This window comes from Quercus robur, chromosome 1 (assembly GCF_932294415.1).
Source record: "Quercus robur chromosome 1, dhQueRobu3.1, whole genome shotgun sequence".
NCBI lineage: Eukaryota > Viridiplantae > Streptophyta > Magnoliopsida > Fagales > Fagaceae > Quercus > Quercus robur.
This window is the reverse complement of record NC_065534.1, coordinates 22,037,426-22,059,845: the sequence shown is the minus strand read 5'-3', so window position 1 is coordinate 22,059,845 and position 22,420 is coordinate 22,037,426. Positions and strand designations below refer to the sequence as shown.

The 22,420-nt window shown below is 36.2% G+C and overlaps 2 protein-coding genes across 3 annotated transcripts; one reads left to right on the top strand and one right to left on the bottom strand.

Annotated features, from left to right (window-relative positions):
- The first annotated feature begins 4,975 nt into the window (after positions 1-4,975).
- LOC126725609 (lysM domain receptor-like kinase 3) lies at positions 4,976-6,962 on the top strand. The gene has a single exon (XM_050430413.1). The coding sequence runs from the start codon at positions 5,312-5,314 to the stop codon at positions 6,719-6,721; it is 1,410 nt and encodes a 469-aa protein (XP_050286370.1). The 5' UTR covers positions 4,976-5,311; the 3' UTR covers positions 6,722-6,962.
- Positions 6,963-8,477: 1,515 nt separating this feature from the next.
- LOC126725592 (uncharacterized) lies at positions 8,478-19,445 on the bottom strand. Of its 2 annotated transcripts, none has more exons than XM_050430398.1 (9): positions 19,070-19,445; positions 16,766-16,868; positions 15,539-15,728; positions 14,698-14,747; positions 11,634-11,718; positions 10,668-11,515; positions 9,428-9,709; positions 9,293-9,349; positions 8,478-8,817 (listed from the first exon to the last, which is right to left on the bottom strand). In XM_050430398.1, the coding sequence occupies exons 2-9, from the start codon at positions 16,838-16,840 to the stop codon at positions 8,632-8,634; spliced, it is 1,773 nt and encodes a 590-aa protein (XP_050286355.1). In that variant the 5' UTR covers positions 16,841-16,868; positions 19,070-19,445; the 3' UTR covers positions 8,478-8,631. The 2 variants fall into 2 exon arrangements, with proteins under 2 accessions (XP_050286355.1, XP_050286362.1); XM_050430405.1 differs by having other exon boundaries at positions 8,478-8,808; positions 19,070-19,441.
- Positions 19,446-22,420: the final 2,975 nt, after the last annotated feature.

Below are 22,420 nucleotides of genomic sequence, written 5' to 3'. Positions count from 1 at the left end.
CAACCTTCTTGTACTTATAAATCCGGTCCATGAGTTAGATCACACTGGTAACAGGTTTGCCAGTTAGAGACTTCCTTAAATCGTGCTCAACAGGAAGGCTAACCTTAAAAGTACTGATGGCCATGTCATCAAAGTCACCATCTATCTCATTGTACATCTCTTAGTATCTGTCCGAGTACGTCTTCAAGGTCTCCCCCTCTCGCATGGATAAGGACAGCAGTGAGTCTAAGGGCCGAGGTACCCTATTACACGTGATAAAACGAGAGCCAAAGGCCTGGGTGAGCTCCTTAAAGGAATCTATGGAATTGGCCCTCAAACCATCAAACCATCTCATCGCTACAAGTCCCAAACTGGAGGGAAATACTTTGCACATCAAAGCCTCGTCCTTAGAGTGAATAGCCATCCTCTGGTTAAACTGGCTCACATGTTCCACAGGGTCTATTCGACTATTGTAAATGGTGAATGTGGGCTGATGGAATCACTGAGGAAGTTTTGCCCTTTCTATCTTGTGCATGAAAGGGGATTTGGAGATTTGATTCAACGCCTTGCTCATAGTGTCGTTTCCCAAGCCTTTACGAGGCGGGCTTTTGTATCTTCGCTTGTGGTGGTGCTCTTCATTGTAGGAGAAAGACTCGCTTAGCGGGGTTCTTGACCTTTGCCTGTAACTAGCATCCTCTTCATCATTGGAGGAGACGTTAGAACTGGAAGGAGTTCCTTTTCGTTGTGCATGGTGCAGCTTCTTCTTTAAATTGTCAATCTCCTTTTGCATGGCTCTATTGTTCTACTCTTGTGAGATGTGACTCCCCACTCGAGAATGACTTTTACCAGTATGTGTGGTGCGTATGCTACCTTCTCGATCTCGTTTGCATTCAAGGTTAAGGAAGTCATCCTGTCACCTGGAACCTATGGATTCTTCTTGATGGGGACCTGATCCTAACAAAGTTAGACGTTGAACTTACTATTACACAAGTTCTTCCCACAGACGGCGCCAATTGTAAGGACACAGTTTACAGTCCAAGCCCAAGATGTATGGGACCTTGGCCCAATGAGCCCAATACAATAAATTTGTAGAGAGTAGGTTAAAGAACTAGGCCATAATGAGTTGGACAACGACTAGTACTGAATTAAATGTCAATCAAACATAAATAAAAGGTTTTGATATCAATGGACTTTTAGTCCGAGGAGGTCACACTTTTATAAATTAATCACAATTTGATACAAGAACAATTTAGATTGTTACAGTGTTCTCTCTCTATTTTTCCGATCCTTTTCTCATGAAGGGTCTCTTAGATTATATAACTCCCTTTGGATCATCTGAGCTCTTATTTGAGTACTTGTCACATTAGACACCCTATTTGGTTTTCTGTGAGTTGTGGTGGTTAATGTAGCACTGTTCAGAGGTCTTCTCCACATAAATACAGCCAGAAAAGTAACTGCAGTGTATTTAATGTGGTGGTAGCAGTTTTCCCTTAGATATTTTTGGGTTTCCTTCCTTCTCATATGTTCATGAAGCACATCCCTATCATTGGAGCTTTTAGGAGGGTTACTCTAATTGCTGGAATACATACTTGAACTGTATTCATCATATCCGGATTCCTTACTCATGAGACTCTAAATTGGAACCCGTCATAACTATTTGTCCCTCCTCGGACCATACAATGTTCTCGGACAAAACCCAAGGCCCAATATATGATTTTGGGCCCTTATCCCTACAGTTACTTTACACTATATTTAATTATGAAGTTTCTAGGGTATGTCATATATTTGATGGATGATTTAAATGATTTCTTGACAAAAAAATTTTCTAATAATTTGATAAATTATGTTATATATCTTTGGGCTTTATTATTATTATTATTATTATTTTTATTAATGGTAATGATGATCATAAAGATGGCAAGCATGATGAAGAGGCTGATGCATTTGAATTGCGAATTTCATATTCGTCTCCCAATATTGTCTTCAATGAACTCCCCACCCATAGTTTGACTGACACCAAAATTCAAGACCTTGGCTTTGAGACACACGCAATAATTGAGACCCCTTCTTCTTGTTCATCATCATCATCATCCACTTTGAGTTCTTCTTCAACAGAAACTTGTAGTACTGGTCCACCAGTACCGCATGTGTCTCCTCAGCCTTGGGGTATTCACAATTCTGCAGTTAGACAAGGGGCAGAGTTCCCAGCAGTCAACGAACAAGTCAATACGCTCCCCTTCAGTTTGGATGAGGAAAATTGTCTTCCCCAGAAAAACCCGCAAATTTTGATCGACACCTATCAATGGGACCTGGTAGGGAGCAGGTACTAACACATGCATTCCTTAACTTTTTTTGTCTTTTCATTTCTGTTATCAATATGTCTATGAAGCAAAATTTTCAGTGTCTACAACTGTAGTGGTTCTTGTTTGATAAAAGTATGATTAGCGTGAGATGCATGTGAAATTCATATTACTCCAATCACAAATTATCACATTAACACAGTGGCGGCGCCATGTTGAGGTCAGGGTGTTCCCAAGAACACCCTGACCTGAAATTTTTTTTTTTTAAATTTTATATATATATATAATAATTAAATTTTTTTTATTTGTTTACCCTTAAAAAAAATTAGGAACACCCAAAAATTAAAAAAAAAAAAAAAAGGCTCAACATCAATCCTAAACAACAAATTACAAACCCAATCTAACGGAAAAAAACAATGTAGCAAACCCACCATGGTAGCAAACCCACGGATTGTAAAAACAAAATAATAAAAAACCAAAAACGCAATTAGAAGTTGTCAAAACAAAAAAAAAAACCTCAAATCTTTAAAATTTTTACCTTTCTTTTTCTCATTCTTGCTTTGCTTTTTTCTCTCAACTCATGCTCTCCGCCTCTCTCATTCTCTCTCCACTCCCACTGTCAGGGCCGGCCCTAGACCAAGCTTCCTCCGATCTCATCTTTTTTTTTTTTTTTTTTTTTTTTTTTTTTTTCCGCTGCTGCTGAGTGCTGCATTTGGGTTTTGATTCCTTTCAGTTTTACTAGCTTTCTCTAGACTCTATTTTTATTAATGGTAGTTTACTAACTTATGTGGTAAGAATTTTCTTTTGGCAATTCACAAAATGATTCTTAACAAATTTTTATTATAAATTTTTTACTTTCAAATAATTAAGTTTAACCGTAAAATAATTATTAATAATATTCTCATGCATTGCGTGGGTCTACGACTAGTTCGTATTATTAAAGTGCAATGCTACCACAACAAAACCCACAACTTTGTCATAGTTTGCTCACGTGATGAGTTGTAAATAGTAAAGTTGTGCATCTACATGAACCCACTACTCTTTTTTTTTTTTTTTTTTTTTTTTTTTTTATGGTTAAACATGAACCCACTACTTTTATTCTCCTACTTTTACCCTACCACTTACAACAGATAAATAAGTAAATTGGGGCAAAAGTTTTTGCGTGTTTGTTGTGGCATTAGCTTTATTATTTTTTGGTTAATTTAGCTTTATTAACTATTAAAACGACAAGTCTAAAACCATGGAAATGTATATAAAAAATTTCAGACCCTTATAGGAGTACTACCTTAGCTTGAAATTTTCTCCCTAGATTTTCGGTGTCTCTGACAAATTAACGATGCTCTTCTTTTCAAACTCGTGGGAAACAAAAGGAGTTCTTTTACATACCCACAGTACACATCTTGCCATAGGTATCAACTTGTAATTTGATTTTTTTTTTTTAATAATTGAATTATTTTACTTACAGTTACACATAAGTTCATTACTTAAAACATTATAATTACTTATTAATAGTACTTGGTATTTTTTTTTTTGACATCTGTTCTTAATGATAGCTCTTTATATCAAACTAAAACGCCAATTAGTTTTTGGTATAGACGATAATTAAATCCTAAATATTTTATTCAACCATAAAAATTTTTATTAGTTAACCTAATCAAAACCACTAATCGGTATAATCGAAATGTTGATAAAGTGGGGTTGTCCCTCGAATCATTGAAAGAAAAGTGGCAGCATTTGTCAGAGTCAACTTAGTATGTGGATAGGACTTACTGTGCGTCTACGTTTTGTTTTGTTTTTTTTTTTTTTTTTTTTTTTTTTTTTTTTCAGCTCATGAACAGTAAAATCACGTAGATTTACTATGCAAGAGACAATTATCACTGTTTACGCATTGTAGCAGTATTGTTCATGTACTGTAGTAACACTATTCATGCATTTAAAAATATTAAAAATGGGTTCCATGGTACTATTTACACATTTAAAAATTATTTTGTTACAGTGTTTTCAGTTTTCAGTTTCAGCAAAAATAAGTTGTATCCAAACGGACTCTTAGAAATCATTGTCATTCACTTGTTATTACTGTAGAAAGATGTTGAATTTCCAACCAAAAAAAAAAAAAAAAGTCATTGGATTTGAGGATTAAAGGTCTTTAATGTTCATACCATGAATTGATGCCTCACATTGTTTGTGACGTGAGGTTAAGTTCAGTTGACTTCATTCCAAACGCGGGCACCCAAAATCTCACGGCTGCGCATCCTTGTCAGATTTATCGGTGGAATTATATCCTATGAATAATATTGAGAAGCCAGAAGATACGTAAAATTTTTTTATGATTTTCAGCAAATTCAACAAAGATATCAAGTGGTGAATTTAAAATATGAGGTCAGAGTTAGAGAAAATTTCAAATGGTTGAACTGAGTCATAATTTTTTTTTTTTAAAGAAATAATTACAATATGCTACTAATCTTGTAACTTAAACTTTTTTCCCCTTAAACTCCAAGGATTTTGTGCATAAAAAGATGTGAATTTAATTACAAAACCTTTAGCAAATTGAGTCATCCCCAAATAATGAAGTAATAAACCCTCCAAATTGTGGTAATTAAGAAATTCCCTTTTACCAGCCCTTTATTTATATGCCTTAATCCTAAAATGGAGAGGTGCTAAAAAGTTCAATGATACGTACAAATCCAATCAATTAAAAGAGAGAGTTAGGATTTGCTTTCGGTTACCGATCAATTGACTGTACCCAACTTCATCACCTTGCCCATAATCATTGCACCACTTTTGCTGACCCAAACAAATGGCCAAACCCCTCTCCCAATTCCGTCCAAATTAGGCTAACTCTCAACCACGCTCCTCCAATTGCCAAAGCGCGTTCAACTCCAACTCGATGAAGTAATTTGGACCCAAATGAGTACCAATTCTCCATTCTTCAAAAGATTTATTAGAATTTCTCTAACTTTCCCAATTTCACATTCTAATTATCAAAATTCCCTTATTACTTATTAATCTTCTTCTTCGACCTCAAATCTTAAATGTGCAAAACCAAAATGGCAACACAAGCCACCGATCCCTCTCCCAAATCAAACACTCGTACCCCACGAACCCAAACTCAATCTCCTAGAACCCAACGCTCACCGGCACCACAACCACCGCCACAAACCTCCTTCGCCACCGGTTCCTCCTCCACCTCTGTACCTTCAACCTCCAGCGCAATCAGCGGTGCTTACCTCGCCACCAGCTCCGCCACCTCAAGCTCCAAACACTCCGCCGGAACAGGAATCTCCGAATTCCGTGACTCGCTCCCCGAGAATCCCCACATCTACTCCTTCTCCGAGCTATGCTCCGCCACCAACAACTTCCTCTCCAAGACCTACACCTCCACCTCCTCCACCCGCTCCTGGCGCTGCACTCTCCGGGCCAAGAGCGTCATCGTTTTCCAGCGCAAGTTCCGCCGCAAAATCGAGACCCCGCAGCTCAGGCAGCGACTCTCTGTCATCTGCCGGAGCCACCACATGAGCATCATCAAACTCCTCGGCGCTTCCATCTCCGGCGACCACATTTACCTCGTGTACGACTTCGTCGAAGGCGCTAACCTCGCCAACTGCTTGCGGAATCCCAAAAACCCGAACTTCACGGTGCTCGACACGTGGATTTCCAGAATGCAGATCGCTACAGATTTAGCTCACGGCCTCGATTACATTCACAACAACACGGGTCTCAACATTTGTACCTTAGTCCACAACCACATCAAAAGCAGTAGCATCATAGTCACCGAGCCTTCCTTCAATGCCAAGCTCTGCCACTTCGGTACCGCCCAGCTCTGCGGCGAGATCGACGAGGACGAAAACAACAAGGGCAAGAGTAAAAAAGCCAAGGAATTTTCGGAAATCCAAGAGGTTTCGGAGGAGGAGGAGGAGGAGAGTTTAAAAACGTTGCCATCTCCGAAATTGAAGAGGTCAAACAGTCAAAAAATGCAATTCCAAGGTGTCAGAGGCTACATGCCGCCGGAATTTCAAGCGACCGGAATCGCAACGCAGAAGTGCGACGTGTACGCATTTGGGGTTGTGATTTTGGAGCTTCTGTGCGGGGAAGAGCCATTGAAGTACAAATACGACAAGTCCACCGGCGATTTTGTTAGAACTTCGGTGATAGACACAGCGAGAGCAGTAATCGACGACGACGGCGACGGCGGCGAAGGCGGCGGTGGAAGAGAAGGGAGGCTGAGGAAATGGGTGGATCGGAGACTGAACGACTCGTTTCCAATAGATGTTGCAGAGAAGATAGTAAGACTAGCGCTTGATTGTGTACACGTGGAGGCAGATAAGAGGCCCAACATGGGTCGCGTTACCGGGAAGATATCAAGGCTATATTTGGAGTCAAGAATTTGGTCAGATAATGTTAGAATGCCTACTGGTATTTCTGTCTCATTGGCTCCTAGATGACACACGACGGCGCTTCTGTTCTTGTTTTATTTTTAAAATTCTTCATTGCTTCTTGGAGAATTGGAGACACCGTAATAGTATATAAGACCATTCACCATTGGTTTCGGTTCTTTTTTTTATTTGATTTGTTATGGTCCATTTGATAGAGACAGGACTAGGCAAGGCATTGTTTTTGTCATTTGTGAGTATTTTACTTCAAAAAGAAGATTAAACAGAGCTTTACGTTAAGAGATTGTCTTAATATTTTTGTGGATCACAGTGACTGCTGTAGAAGGAACTAGTCGTTTTTTATTTGTCAGAAACTTTTTACGTTTTTGTTAGCAAGAAAAAAAAAATGTAGTGACAAATGTTGTGGGCTTGAGAGATGTTTCGCTATTGTATATAGTCTTAAATATAAGCACATTTCTCATAAGTCATAACAAAACCAAAACAAAAGAAACAATCTCATCAAAAAAAAAAAAAAAAAAACAAATATGAGCACATCTAAATGAGACTTGTTTTTATTAAATGAGCGAGCCCATGAAGAGAGGTTGAGAAATTTAAAGCAATGTTTGTCCTAAGGAAGAATTGTCGACTCTCAAGTGGATTGTAAATAACTCACTCGAACCAATTAAGTAAGTGAATCATGTGTATTGCAAGACATTGATTAATCATTTTCATGGTTGAAACCAAACTTTATCCTTTGAATGACTTGTTTTTTAAAATGTAAGACTCCGCGAAGAAAGGTTGAGAAATTTAAAGCAATATCGGTTATAATAAGGCAGATTCTCTCAAGAAAAGGTTGAGAAATTTAAAGCAATATCGGTCATAATAAGGCAGAATTATGTCAAGTTCAAGGCAGAATTCTGTCAAGTTCAAAGGAGTTGACGGTGCTATCATTTTAGTTTTCAATACGGTTACCGTACGCATATCAAGGTCATCATTCTTTCTTCTTTTTTTTTTCTTTTTTTTTTTTTTTTTTTTTTTTAAACTTCATCATTCATTTATTGGTAATATGTTTTCAGCATGTGCGTGGACGCTAGCGAAAGTCGGTGTCCACTACAAAGAAAGTACGTGGCAAAAAGGTGGCAAGAGGATCCAAATCCAATACTCGCACGACTTTAAGAGCTGGACTTTCTAAATCAAAAGCATCAAAGTCTAAAAGGTCAAAATAACAGTAAATGCACCAAGGAGTCATAAAAGTTAGCCATACTTTTTTATATGGGATAGAAATTACAGTGTTGAAAACGGTAATGACTATAAGGATGAAAGTGAGAATATTGACACAAGTCACAGTAAAAATTCAGATTCCATGCAGAATGACTAGAAAGATTATAAAAAAACCTAGTCAATGTAGAAATGAAAGAAAGCTCATTGGAATCCAAAGTTAAAGATCTAGGAAGCACAGTATGAATATGGAACGGATACGGGTACAAACACCCCAAATGAAGCGTCCGTGTTGCTTCCGAGCAAAGCAAAGGATATTGCGATTAGTGCATGATAAGTTGTGTCATCTGTGGACCTAAGTCAAAATGACATTTCTCGTATCACAACAACCCATATCAGCCTATATGAAAAAAATTGGGTCCTAGATTTACTAGGAGCATATCATAATCTGCAACCTGTTCCAGAAGAAAACAATTTTAAAGAGTTAACAGTCAAATAACAATAACCAAGCAACAAAGAATCAAAGAGTCATACTCAACCTCTATGAAAGATATAGTGCACTCAACTTCCATGCATAAAAACACAAGAATGTCACATACAAAGCCGTGAGTTAAAAGAAATCGACTATATTAACAGACACAGTTTTCAACAATCAAGAAAAGGATGCAGTTTTTCATTCCTAGTGTTCTTTTCTCATTTACCAGTCAGTAAAGTTCTCAAATCTATGTTAGTTTGCTAATTCCTACTATTTTCTTTTCTCTATACTATGTCGACAAGGGTACCAATATATTGTTGGTGGAAGCTGAAAAGTTTGAGGAATCAGTGCATGAGACCTTAAACTTCCTTTCCCTTTGATATGGATAGGTAGTGGACAACTCTCTGACACGCCACAGAACAGACTCTGGTACTTGATTTGATACTTGCTTCTGTCCTTGCTTGACCTGCATGAGCTAACAAGAATATATGAATAGACAAATACAAGAGCTACTTAACAAGCTTAGAGGAATTCTCCACCTCCACAGTCCATCTATGGAGCTGTAATAAACAATTCTGGAAGATGAACATAATTCCTTGTCAGGACTCTCCCCTTTAAATAACACCCTCATTTGAAAGGATGTAATTATTTTATTAGCTCACTAGTTGCATGATGTGCTAACAAAGGTTACTAAGTCAATACCAAAGTAAGTAATCATGTGAGGAAACTATATTCATGAAATCCAAAAATCATATAACAATTATGGAATGTTGGAACTTGGAAGTAACAGCTTAGAGGCATATGTGCATAGCATTTTAGTTATTTAAGCATCAAATATACCAAACAAAATCAGATTGGATTTTGACTTCTATGTTTCAGACTTGTCATAAAAGTATCTATTCATGACGTCAAAGGCAGCACCAAAAAAAAAAAACGAATTTTAACCCAACCTTTCTCTTGCACTGCAACTGAGCATAGCTAGCCCGCAACAGATTTCTCCATTTGTCCTGGAAACCCCATGAAGTTTAGAATTTTCAGTTTCCAGAGAATAAAAATGGAGTAAATATTATATTTCCATGAACTACCTTGAGATCTACTGGTGTTCGACGTGAAGATGATGAAAACATTAGCCTCTTTATTTCAGCCCATCTTCCAACTCCACACCTAGTAACACCTTCAATTAACTTCATCACTTCTGAAGAAGTCCATGATATATGATGCTTTCTATGACTGCTGACTTTTTGAGTACTACTCCTTGTAATAAACCCGTCTCCACAAATTTCATCTTGTGACCTAGCTGAATGAGGCTCTGTATCAACTTCCTCGTTTGGAGATGAAAGTCTATCATCCTTAAAATCCTCAGAGTTCTGGACCTCATTGGAAAAATGATCAACCATAAGTTTAACATTGAATACTACAATACAATTGTGACTAACATACAACCATTAAAACAAAGAAGCATTATTCTACAAGACATAGCATGCCTGCATACATCATACATTTATAGGTCAGACAAAAATAACAAAGAACAAAGTTTGGAGAGAAACTTTGTTCGATAACAAATGTTCTCGCCTAAAGCAGTGTCTTGTTTTGAGATGCCACCAAGATGCCAGATACCCCAGAAAAAGAAAATAAGATTAGGATTTATATTACCCCACTTGTGTGGAACATGTTAGTTGGGACAGATAACTCATCGGCCTTTACAAGCAAGAAGTGGCAGAGTGACAGCCATGGGCTAACAACTTAATATCACTATGCTTTTTGAAGAACAATAGATATTGATCCACAATTTCGACGCACATGTTTTAGACATTGAAAGATGCCAAATTGAGTAGACTAAAATTACTTGGTCCACACTCATTAAACAGGTTGATGCTTAACATGGTATACTATTTATTCTGGATCTGCTAGAAAGTTCAGTAAACACAGATTACAGAAACTGCGAATCTTTGATACAGGATGGAAGAGGCAATCTAATTAACTGCCATGGAAACCAACAGCTCAGTGGATCATTTTGACCATCCAGTTGTCACTTCAAATTGAAGGGATCCAAACTGGAAAAAAATGTGGTCATTAAAGGGAAGAGGTGATGAAGAATGTAAAGTTGATCTTTGTTGATAAGACTTTTTAAGACCCCTTGCACTCTTAGGTTTTGTATAATAATAGAAGTTATTATTAAGCAGTAAAACTGCCAAGGCAATTCTTGATTTAGATCCACACAGTTATAAATAAAACTCTTATTTATTCATTCACTAATTTTTTGGCCCTTGAAAACCATTTATATATAGAGAGAGTTCACTGAAGTCATAGAACAGAAATGTTTACCCAAGATGATGAATCTGTCTCTGTGTGCCCCTCCTCTACTGGAAGACCAAAGGGAACCTGAATGCAACTTCCTTTGAAAGATTTGTCTTGGCAAACCATTGGTGCAGCTCCAAATCCCTTTGGGTACAAACGCTTGTGAGATCTGACAGACAAAAGTTTCTCCCTTGATTCTTTATAGACTACTTCACAGTCTCCATTTTTTCTCTTACAATATCTCGATTTATCCTCCATTGATTCTTCAATGTATCTTTTGGGAGGTTTTCGCAGTCTCTTTTGTGTGACAAGTGCTTCATCTCCTCCATCAAGGGAACATAAGTCAATTTTGCTATCCTCAGAAGAGGTCTGCAAGGTATCGAGGCCAGCAAACTTCTTCCTTTCCACATGCCAACCTACTGCCATAGTTTTATCAACTAAAACACTATTGATAGAACCAGTGGCACTACCAGATGAGTCACAACTAGAAGAGCACACAGTTTTGCCTCCAATTTTATAGGAAGTTGTATCACGTTTGATGAGGTTCAAGCCATTGTCTAACTCAACTTGGTTCTGCAAGCCAAATAAAAGGTGGCACTTCAACCACTGCTTGTCTGTTACTGAAGTTTCACGTCCAAACATGCTTTTAAAGGCCTCATGCAGTTCTTGGACTGTCATTTCGTCTAGCACAGGAGAATTTTGGTTATGTGTAGATTCAAGTGCTGGAACACTTGCAGAAGACATGTTTGATATCTCGGCAGCAGAGTCTCTTTCATGGAAATCTGGGGAGTACCTTCCTAAACCCACGTTTCCCACACAGGATACTTTGCATGAACCATGACCCAAAATGGTGACTTCATCAGCAGGTTTGGCATCTAAGAAAAACAAAAACAGGATACGGGATAGGGGAGAGGAAGATGGGGGAAGAAATATCAAATGCCTAAAATAAGGGGGAAATGATCCAACTAGGTAAAATAATCTAAGAAGACTTACCCAAAATAAATTCTTCACATGTTGGAAGCCTAGTTTTTCCATCAAGAACCTCATCACCAGCTACTTGCAACATTTCTTCAAGAAGCTACAAGACCCATTACGACCATCAAATGACACTAAAGTAAATAATATCTTTCTCCTAAGCAGAGTCAAGGTGTGAAGCTGGCAAATTAAAAACAACTACATGCTCTAGCAAGAAGGGGAGAGGGAAGGTGGGGAGGGTCACTGTTTGATTTACATAGAGCTAAGTTGATTTAGAAATACTTTAAATTACTGGCAGCAATACATAATTTCACAATCTGGAGCAAAATGTTGAGGGAGCCCCAATCTGGTTTAAATAGAGCAGGGTAATTTAATGCCAACTGAGACATATGCATACATACATTGTGCTTTTCTCTTTTGTTCCTTTTCAATTAGTTCAGTAGTTCTGGGAGGAAAATTGTAGATCAAATCTAACCTTATGTGGGACTAGAAAGTTGACCCAATCACACATACCTCCCTAGATAAGAGGTGGTAAGGTTAATCTTCAGTAATAACTCAAGTTGTGCTTACTTTCTCATGCAACAATACAAGAAAGTAAACATACTTTGAATAAGAAGGTTACACATTGGACTAACAACAAAACCTTTGGAAAGAAATGTAGTATGCATCAGCGGCCTAAGCGCATACAAAATGCAGCTCTAGCACACTAAATTGCCAGTTCAGAAACTATAGTCAACGAGGAGTAACAGGGAGTATACTGTCTTCAATGTAACAGGTGATTTTAGCAGGTATAAGTTTATTTTATTCATAATTAGCATAAATTTTTCTTTTTTTGATAAGTACCTAATTGGCATAAATTATTACAAAATCAAAATGAAATGATATCTGAATAGGCAACACATTATTAAGAGTGTGACTGCTATGCTGCTAATGAGTGTGTTGATAATAGGGTGAAGAGTAAGATTCCGGGTGTTATTTGTAAGTTAGATATTGAGAAAGCCTATGATCATGTGAACTAGGAGGCTCTTCTTGATTTGTTGAAGCGAATGGGATTTGGGGTGAGGTGGTGTAGGTGGATCCACACATGCATATCTACTGTCCAATTCTCTGTCTTGTTTAATGGGTCTCCAGCTGATTTTTTTGGGAGTTCAAGGGGATTGAGACAAAGGGACCCGCTATCCCCCATGATGTTTCTGGTTATGATGGAGGTCCTCAGTAAGATGATGAAAAGAGCTGAAGGGGCTGGTTTGCTTCGAGGCTTTAGGGCTGATGGTAGACAGGGTGGAGGGGTATGTGTCTCGCATCTTTTGTTTGCAGATGACACAATTCTGTTTTGCGATGCAGATGAAGAGTAGATTCTACATGTTCGAATGCTTCTTCTTTGTTTCCAGGCAATGACAGGGGTTTAAAGGTTAATGCACTGAAGAGTGAGATGGTTCCCTTGGGGAGGTTCCTAATGTCCATGTCCTGGCAGAGATTTTGGGATGCCGGATCGGGTCTTTGCCTATGACCTATCTTGGTATGCCATTGGGGGTGTCCCACAATTACCCTACTGTTTGGAATCTTATCTTGGAGAAAATTGAGCATAAGTTGGCCGGTTGGAAGAAGATGTATTTGTTAAAAAGTGGAAGACTAACGTTGCTTAAAAGCACATTATCTAGTCTCCCCACTTATTATTTATCTCTTTTTACCATTCCTACGCATGTGGCCAATATAGTTGAGAGGTTGCAAAGGGATTTCCTGTGGGGGGACTCCAAGACTCATTTGGTGGGATGAGGCAAGGTGTGTGCACCTTTGAAAAACGGTGGGTTAAGAGAAATTAACTACTTTTAATAAAGCCTTACTAGGGAAGTGGTTATGGCGGTTTGGGATTGAGGAGACAAGGCTTTGGAGAAGAGTTGTAGCTCTCAAGTTTGGGGAAGAAAGGGGGGGGATGGACTTCCAAGCTAGGTAGAGGGGTTCATGGGTGTGGCTTGTGGAGAAGTATCCACATGGGATGGGAGGATTTTAACAAGAATATTCGCTTTGAGGTAGGGGTGGGAGATAGAGTGAAGCTTTGGACATATCAATGGTGTGGGGATTCTCCACTTCAATTGACTTTTCCGAGTGTGTATGGGATTGCATCCAATAAAGTGGCATCAGTGGCCTCTTCTCTTGAATGGTTGGGGATAGAGGAACGGAGAAACTAGGATGTTCATTTTACTCGGAGACCAAATGATTGGGAAATGGGTGGTGTGGATGAATTTCTCTGTACCTTGGGCTCAAATCTACCTCTCATTGAGAACAGAGATCGCATGCAATGGAAGTTGACAGAGAATGGGGATTTTGATATCCGATCGTTTTACAATAAGTTGAGAAGCCCCTTGCCCATTATTTTTCCTTGGAAAGGTGTTTGGAAGGTTAAGGCTCCTCGGCGTGTTTCCTTCTTTGTGTGGACTGCTGTATGAGATAAGATCCTTACAGGTGATAATTTGAGGGGTAGAGGGATGGATTTTGTCGACTGGTGTATCATGTGTTGTAGTTTGTTACTACATTGTGGTAAGGCTTATCGGTTGTGGAGTTTGGTGTTTAGATCTTTTGGGTTTTTTTGGGTCTTGCTAAGATCGGTTGCGGATACTCTATTTGGTTGGTGGAATTAGCCTGAAAAGCATTTGTCTAGCAATTGGAATTTAGCTCCATTATGCTTAATATGGGGTCCCTGGAGGGAGCGAAATAGGAGGACGTTTGAGGACATGGAAAGTTTAGATGACCAGCTATTAGCTTCTTTCAGTGGCTCTCTGTTTGACTGGTCTAGGGCTTGGGGACTCACTTCTAGTGATTCTCTCCCTATATTCCTTAGTTTTCTCCTGTGTAATTAGTATCTTTTCCTTTCTTTTTTCTTTATTCTCTTTCTTTTCCCTTTGTACTTTTCTCTCTGCCTAATGTTTTTCTGCATAAGGTAGTGTTCTTGAATATATATCTTTATTACTTATCAAAAAAACAAAGGAAAATCCCAAATGAAAGATATTTTCATCCTTTATAGAATGAATCTACAGCAAGCCATATTTAAATTACAAAACCAGTACTAGCTTTGCAGGCCTACCTCTGGCGTTTCCTCCTGTGCCTCCCGAGTAAGATTAGAATGCACTGCATCTGTAGAGAAAGCAAGTATGAATCATTCGTACTAAGAGAAAGAACTTTATCGTCCATAACGAAATACGAACATTCAAATTCACAGGCTGCATAAGTTTGCTTCTTTTAGTATTATATTTCTATTAAAGTTTAATCTACTTTATATGCATACAACTTGACCCAACTCAATTTCACAAAACCTTAACACCAATTTAATTGGATTCAGCTAAGGCTCATTAATAACATGTATGTTTACCTGCATACATACACATCAAATGTTTTAGCCACTCATGCTGAAATAGAAAATAGGCAGACATTAAAAAAAAAAGTATATAAAGTGGATTTGTAACATATAAATAAAATTTATATTAGATATAGCTTTAGCTGAAATCAGCGTATGAACATATGATGTTTAGCATACAAAGATGAAGGGGTTTGCATGGGTGAGCACACATAGTTAATATACCTATATAAAACATCTTAACAGTAGTCATATCAAGGCAAAATGTGTTAGAGAGATAATTTAGGGATTTTCTTGAAGATCTTTGGTGACATATTTGCAAGTGGAATTTAGCATGCAGGATGGAAAAAAATATACGCAAGACCTTTCAACACCCAAAGTATAGAATCACCCAAACTGGTGAGGGGGAGCGTCAGAATATATAGTCCATATATTATTTAAATTTGTAATTTTCCCTTGTGAGGGCATACCAGTGTTAGGGTTAATCAAATTAACCTAAAACACAATTTCTCCAAAGTGTCAACTACAACACATACACAGAGAGAGAGAGAGAGAGAGAGAGAGAGATTACTGAAATCAGCTTTTATCTCATCATATTCAATTGCGCCTGAAAAATCTTCAACATCAAAGAATTTCTGTGAATGGAATGCTTCAAAATCAAAAGTACCACCGAGTAAGTTTTGGTTACATTTAGGTTCTACTAAAAAATGTTCCACTCCTATAGCTTCTTGTTCTGAGGCAGCAAAAAGGGATAGGTCAACCTGCACAAGCAAGACAGACTGTTATAAAGAAACACAAAAATGCACTAACTCTCCATGTGATATGCTATGGATAATAGTGATGAAACCCCAACCATGTGTCCAAAACTTTCATTTTATTGTTAGATGAACTGTCTCATTACAAAATTGAAGAATGAACATATTATAAAGCAACATATATTATACAGTGACCTATGGATTAAGAAAACAAAAGTTAGATTGCAGCTACCCATTTAGATTAATAATAGAAAATATTAGCCAATAGCCTTTTAGCTCAACTAGCACTTATTGGTGTCTCCAAACTAGACATCCACTGTTCAAATCCCCCTCCCCAACTATCAAATTATAAAAATAAAAAATAAAAAATAATAATAATAGGGTAAATTACATTGACCTTCTTAAGGTTTAATGAAATAACACTTTCCCCACTATGAATGAAATGACACTCCCTTTAAAGAATGTAATAGGCCCTCTTGCACTATGACTTCCCTAAAGGAATATTCCATTTTAAAAAAGATTCCTTCTAATTTATACAAACCTCAAGAGTCAAGAGGTGAATGTCATTTGTCAACAAACTTTAAGAACGGGGGGTGGGGGTGTCAATTTCTTCCACGGTCTGGGTATGAGCCTTTTAAAAAAAATAGTAAATAAATAAATCATGGGGGGAGCGTCAATTTCATTAATAATTTGGGTAGGAGTCTTGTTTAAAAATAGAATCTTCTGTCAGTAAAATCACAGTATGAGAGGACGAAGACTTATCTATTGCATTTATACAAACCTAAGAAGAATGTCATTTCGTAAAAAATTGGGAGAAGTGTCATTTCATGAAACCTCCAAGAATGTTAGTGTAATTTACTATAAATATTATTATTCGCATCAGCTAGTCCCTAGATAGATGTTAAATAGTGTACAAACTTTAACAATCAACATTCAATCAAAGAAGATTGTTTTATCAGGGACTACAAAAATGAAGTTATGCCAGTCAGATAGTCCAATTTTGAGCCAAAGGTGAAAGAGGAAAGCTAAAAATAATGACATACCTCCGAAAACTTAGAAGTGAACATATTTGCAATCTCATCAGAAGTTATTAAAGAGTCCTTGGATGTGATATTCATTGCAATCCTGAATTCGCCACCCCTAGCACTATTTGTAAATGCAAGCAGGAAAAATTAAGGACGATAAATATATCAATAACCAAATTTAAAATCACCAAAAGTTATATGTATCCCAATCATTGTTTCAACAACTTTAGACACAATGATAAGTTTGATACAAAGAAATAAGACATTTAAAAACATAACCTAAACTTGTCCATGCAAGTAGTAGATAAAGTAACCCTAATCTAGAGTCTAATAGTAAGACTAAAACAAATTAAATATTGTCAAACACTTATACTTCATCCCTAATCTACGAGCCCTTTGATCTCTCAAGTTCAATGATATTCCTTTCAAATATTAATAAGAAAATAGGGAAAGAAACTAAGTCACTGAAGAGATTTTATTTCTGATAAAGTTCATAATGTGTTGGCAAACCCTAGTTCCAAAACATGTCAAAATTGGTTTATATCAATAAATTGTGTTTGGGTCAAAAACTGCACAAAGAAAAGATTTCAATGGGTTTCAATTTGCTCAAAGATGATGAATTGATGATATTTTTCCCATAGCTTTCGCACCACAATGAATACGTGGGTGAAACTTGTTTCATGGAAAGTAGACATCTGAGGCTTCTAACTGAACACAAACTTTATCCAATTTGGATTTGTAATGAGTGAGATACTACTATTTGAAGTTTGCATAATTGTGCAGTCTTCGAGTGTTTCACTCAAGCAAAAAATTCTTGCTCAATTGAAATTGCGGCAAACAATAAACCTACTTTGTAGGCCAAAATACTTAACATAAGGATTCCATGTACTAAACCAACCCTTGTTGCACAAAATAAGCCAACAAAGTTTGCTGTATCAATATAATGCTGAGAGCAAATCTGCTTGAACTGAAATAGTTCTCAATTCCTCTGCCTAGAGTGGTTCTCTTTCTGAGATATTTTTAAGAGTTTTTCCTTGAGCCTAAACCATTGATTCCTAGAAACCACAAAGTTAGTTCCTCAACAGAGGGTTGTTGTTACCACTACCCGAAGCTTGCTGTTACCTGAAACTCCGTTATCCGGACTTCCAGGTTGCGGAAGAGGTTTGTTAAGAAGGAAGTTTGCATAGAAGGTTCCAGAGGTCTTGGGTCACTACATTGCGAAGGCAGACTAGGCGTCTGTAGAGGTTACAAAAGAGAGTCTAGACATGAAAATGTTTTGTAAGTAAAATATTGTAACTTTTTCTTGTAGTGATTTTTTTTTGGGATTGGAACACTGGAGTGGTTTTTCAATTGAAGAGGATCTTCATTATTGTTCCACTTCCTTACCAAATCTATGTCTTTTCAATGCTTTACATCTTTATTGCTTTTGAGATAACTATTTGTGCTAATTTGTTTGGATGGAATCAATCATAACTTGATTATTTTATCCCGCTTAGTTGTTTGGTGTCTAATTACTATTTTTCAAGTGGCATCAAAGCAGTTTGAACAGTACCTTAAAAGGGTTATAACAAAATTTTCAGTTTCATACACAGATAAAAGGGTTCTGACAATTCCTTCAAGGGCAAAGACAGAACTACAGAGGAAGATTTTTCCTTTGGTAAAACTGCAAACCTTTTCCTTCACAATCTCCTTATTCAAGATAAACTAAAATTAAAGTAAGAATTTTTATTTTATTTTATTTTATTGATACTGTTATACTAAGAAGAAGAAAGTGGCAAGGGCACAACATGTAAAATGTGAATGGTTTAAATGTCCTGTTTTAGACAGCAATTTGAGGCTGCAGAAACATCATGTGTGTCTGCCAAAGCAAGAAAATGGAACCTAAACCACATTAAGGTATTGGTCCCATCATATGTTTCCCACTTCCCTAAAATTTTTATCCATCAGTTTCTTTGTTCTCTTTTTTGGGCTTATTTTCATCATAACATACAAAGCAAATAATAATGGAGATATTCAGCCTCAGTGGGACAACCAAAGAAGCCATGCAAGAATGTCCCTGACTTTTAGCATTTTTATAATTAGCCGTAAAATACTAATAACTGCTTTTACAAAAAAAAACCCAGTAAACCCATTAAGAAAATGAACGCAAAAATTACCCACAATTTGGAGGGAAAAATCAAAAAATTAAAAAAATAGAAACCCAATGAAAGTTCTGTACACTACCACTACACATGTGAAAACAGAAGCATAACTAGAATTCAGTTTAAAAAAAAATAGAAAACAATATTTTTTTTGATTAAAAAAAAAGTTGAGAGAGTGTACCTCTAGTCCAGAAGGAGCAAAAATGAGCTGAAAATAAAAGCAAGTGTGAGAGCCTCTGGTTTTCAAACAATTAAAAAAAGAGAGGAAGAAATGGTTCTATCACATTGTGCTGACAGAGAAAGATGAGAATTTCAGGGACCCAAAAGCTGAAACCAGCAATGGGACTTTGAGAGAGAGAGAGGGAAAGTGTGTTTGGGAGAGAGAAACTGCAGCTGTACAACAATTATTAATGGTGGTAGCCTATTTTTTTTTAAGTAGTTAATATATATTGGAGTGACGGACTTGAAATGCATTTACAAAGTTGAAATGGAATTGGAGGGGTTGGAGTCCAGAGTCCACTGAGAAGTGGGAAGCATGTGAGTGAGAGAGAGAGGTGGGCTTCTGATATCTGACGAATTTGGCCACCCTCCACGTTATGGTGCACCTACACCCTACTTATACTGAGCAAGGGTCACCACTCTTTTTTTTTTTTTGAGAAACTGGGTCACCACTCTTTACTCTTCTTCTTTCTCCATGATTACTATAAAAACTTTAGATTTTAGTTTTTTTGCTTTGAGAAATGTTGGGCACACACCAAAAAGCTACAATGATTTCACAATATTTCTAAATGACTGTACTATATTATTAAAAAGAAAATTTAATGGGAGATTGTAACGAGTTTATGTGTGAGTTGATATGTTAATTTAAGAATGTTGTGAAATTATTGTGGGTTACCTTTTACTTTTTCATCATTTTTGTGTGTTTTTCTTTTTCAAGTTTAACAATTTTTTTTTTACTAAAAATTAGTTTAGAAATATTAAAAACTAGTCACTAACCCGTATTATGCATATGAATCTACGTATTTGTGAGTTAGATTAAAATAATTTTATAAAATCTTAAATTGATTAAGAAATTACATCATTGCATGATTTACTATCGTATGACTTCAATTTGTATTACAGTTTGATGAAGAAGTTATTGCTTGAATGTGCAATGGCTTATAAAAAAATTTGTCAAACAATTTCAGATACCGCAAAAAAATAACTCAAAAATTCAACTAGTAAAACTTTTGAAATACCAAAAAATATTAAAAAATCAGATGATTCACTGCTTAGAAATTATTGAAACAAAACAAAATATATATGACTAAACAATAGAGAAATATAAAAGAAATATGGGTTACATTCAAAAGAATAATTTCAATTATTGCAAGCTTTTTTTACCTTGTAAAAAACAGTTAAAGAAAGTTGGTTGGTTCATGTACAAAAATTGCTTTTTAAAAAATACATGAAAAATCATAAAATAATTTTTTTTTTTTAACTAAGTCGAGGAGAAAAAAAATAACATAAAAAGAGCTCATACCTCTACTCAGCTTTAAAAAAAATATTGGGGTTTACATTACTTTTATAGTGTTCATAATCAACCTCACAAATTTGAAGATAAATTATCAACGTTTGAATTTGAGTTTAAGTTAAACTTATTAGAGAGATAGAGTTTCACTCATTGTTAAATTTGGATTAAACCAAAATAGTTTTGTTTAAAAGTAATGATGAGTTTGAGTTTAATTTAGATTTGTTAGAGAGATAGAGTTTCATTCATTGTTAAGTTTGGACTAAACAAAAATAATTTTATTTAAATATTGTACTAACATGAAAAATTATGAGAGCTGCAAAGGTTTTGGTTTATATATATAGACTATATAGACTATATTTAGCAATAAGCTATGGAAATTACATATGTCCAAATGAAACATGCCAACTTAAAATTTTGGCTTAAATTCTCTCTCTCTCTCTCTCTCTCTCTCTCTCTATATATATATATATATATATAATTTTTTGTAATTTGATAGTTAGGGGGATTTGAACATGTCTTTGTTATAAAATACTATGAAGTGTCAATTGAATTATAAAATTCTTAATCGTCCTGTACCACTCTTAATTTAGAGGTATCAAGTACTTGTGTGATTACTCTACAATTTGTTTAGGATGGGGAAAAGAATAAAATAAAATGGTGTGTTTGGAAGTTTATAAAAGAACTAGTGGAAATGAAAAAAAAAAAAAATTATTATTACAACACCATTCACCATTTATAAAAATAAAGATAAATTTGGTATTCCATCACTATTTCATTAAAGGAATAAGTGCACCTCTCATTTGTGGGAGGAATGCTTAGAAGTGAATGAAATATGATGAACATTCCCTCGTAACTATTTCATTCATTCCTACTAAACTTCCAAGCAATTGAATACTTAGAATATCTCTTAAATCTATCGTTTAAAGTCAACAAAAAAAAAAAAAAAAACTCTTACCTCATTCCAAATGAAGGTGAAATATCAACTTTATTCAAATTTTAAAAACCAAAATAAAAGATAAATGATACAATACTATATATTTATTCAACATGTTATTTAAGTTAATACATTTAGACTAATGTTAAGTTTATAAAATATGTGGATTTTAAATAATATGTAAATAAAGATATAAAAAATAAGTACTATGACGGGGCAAAGAGTGAAACAGATATTTCATGGTAATATCTTAATCCAGTTACTATTCGCTCACACAATAAATTTATAGAGATGGGATGCAAGGTCACCCTTTAAGTACCCATTACAAGATAAAAGATGAAAATCCGATCAAAACTACGTGTGTAGTGATTAATATTCAATTGAATAGAGTTTAGAAATGGCTAAGTGTTCATCCTCGGGTTTAATCCAAGGATGGTATTACAATTGGATGATTTTTCTCTCTTTTTCTTCTCTCCAAACTAGATCCGCCTTTGATCCAAGTGCTTCTTGGCTTTATATAACTTAGCAAGGATGCATCTGGATCTTATATTTGGAGGGTCATGATCAGACTTTCTTGATATTTGTCCCATCAAAACCTTGCTAGAAGGTTTTTACACCAGAATATGAGCTGGGGGGAACACTATTCATGATCATTTTCCTATTAATGCGGCCAACTAAGTGGTTGCAGTACATTTAATGTGGAAGGGACAGCTGCCTTATCCTTCCTTTTTCTTCTCTCCCTTGTTTAATACCAAGTTACCTTTGTCCCCCCTGGGATTGCACCGTGCTCCCTTCGTTCCTAATTCTTGGCCTCCCGAGGTTAAGTAAGAGCCCTCGACACCCCTATCAACTGCAACATTCCGAATTCCTTATTAGTTAAATAGGTCCTTTCCAAGGATACCTTGTGAAGTTTCCCTCCTCGGAAAATGCCCTTGCCTATTTTATTAACTGCTTTGAATCATCGTCCCCCCACAAGTACATATATACATACAATTATATATAAATATATATAATATATACACACACATAAATATATAAATACTAGTAACCCCGAAACAGTAAATGAGTATCAAATGGTACTTGAA

Bases quoted from the DNA above. Each gene is read 5' to 3' on its own strand.
- LOC126725609 (XM_050430413.1), top strand. From the start codon at position 5,312: ATGTGCAAAACCAAAATGGCAACACAAGCCACCGATCCCTCTCCCAAA.
- LOC126725592 (XM_050430398.1), bottom strand. From the start codon at position 16,840: ATGAATATCACATCCAAGGACTCTTTAATAACTTCTGATGAGATTGCA. The intron at 9,710-10,667 runs GTAAACATTTCT...AATGAGGTCCAG, and splicing joins AGACAGATTCATCATCTTGG to AACTCTGAGGATTTTAAGGA. The intron at 9,350-9,427 runs GTAGTTCATGGA...TGGGGTTTCCAG, and splicing joins GAACACCAGTAGATCTCAAG to GACAAATGGAGAAATCTGTT.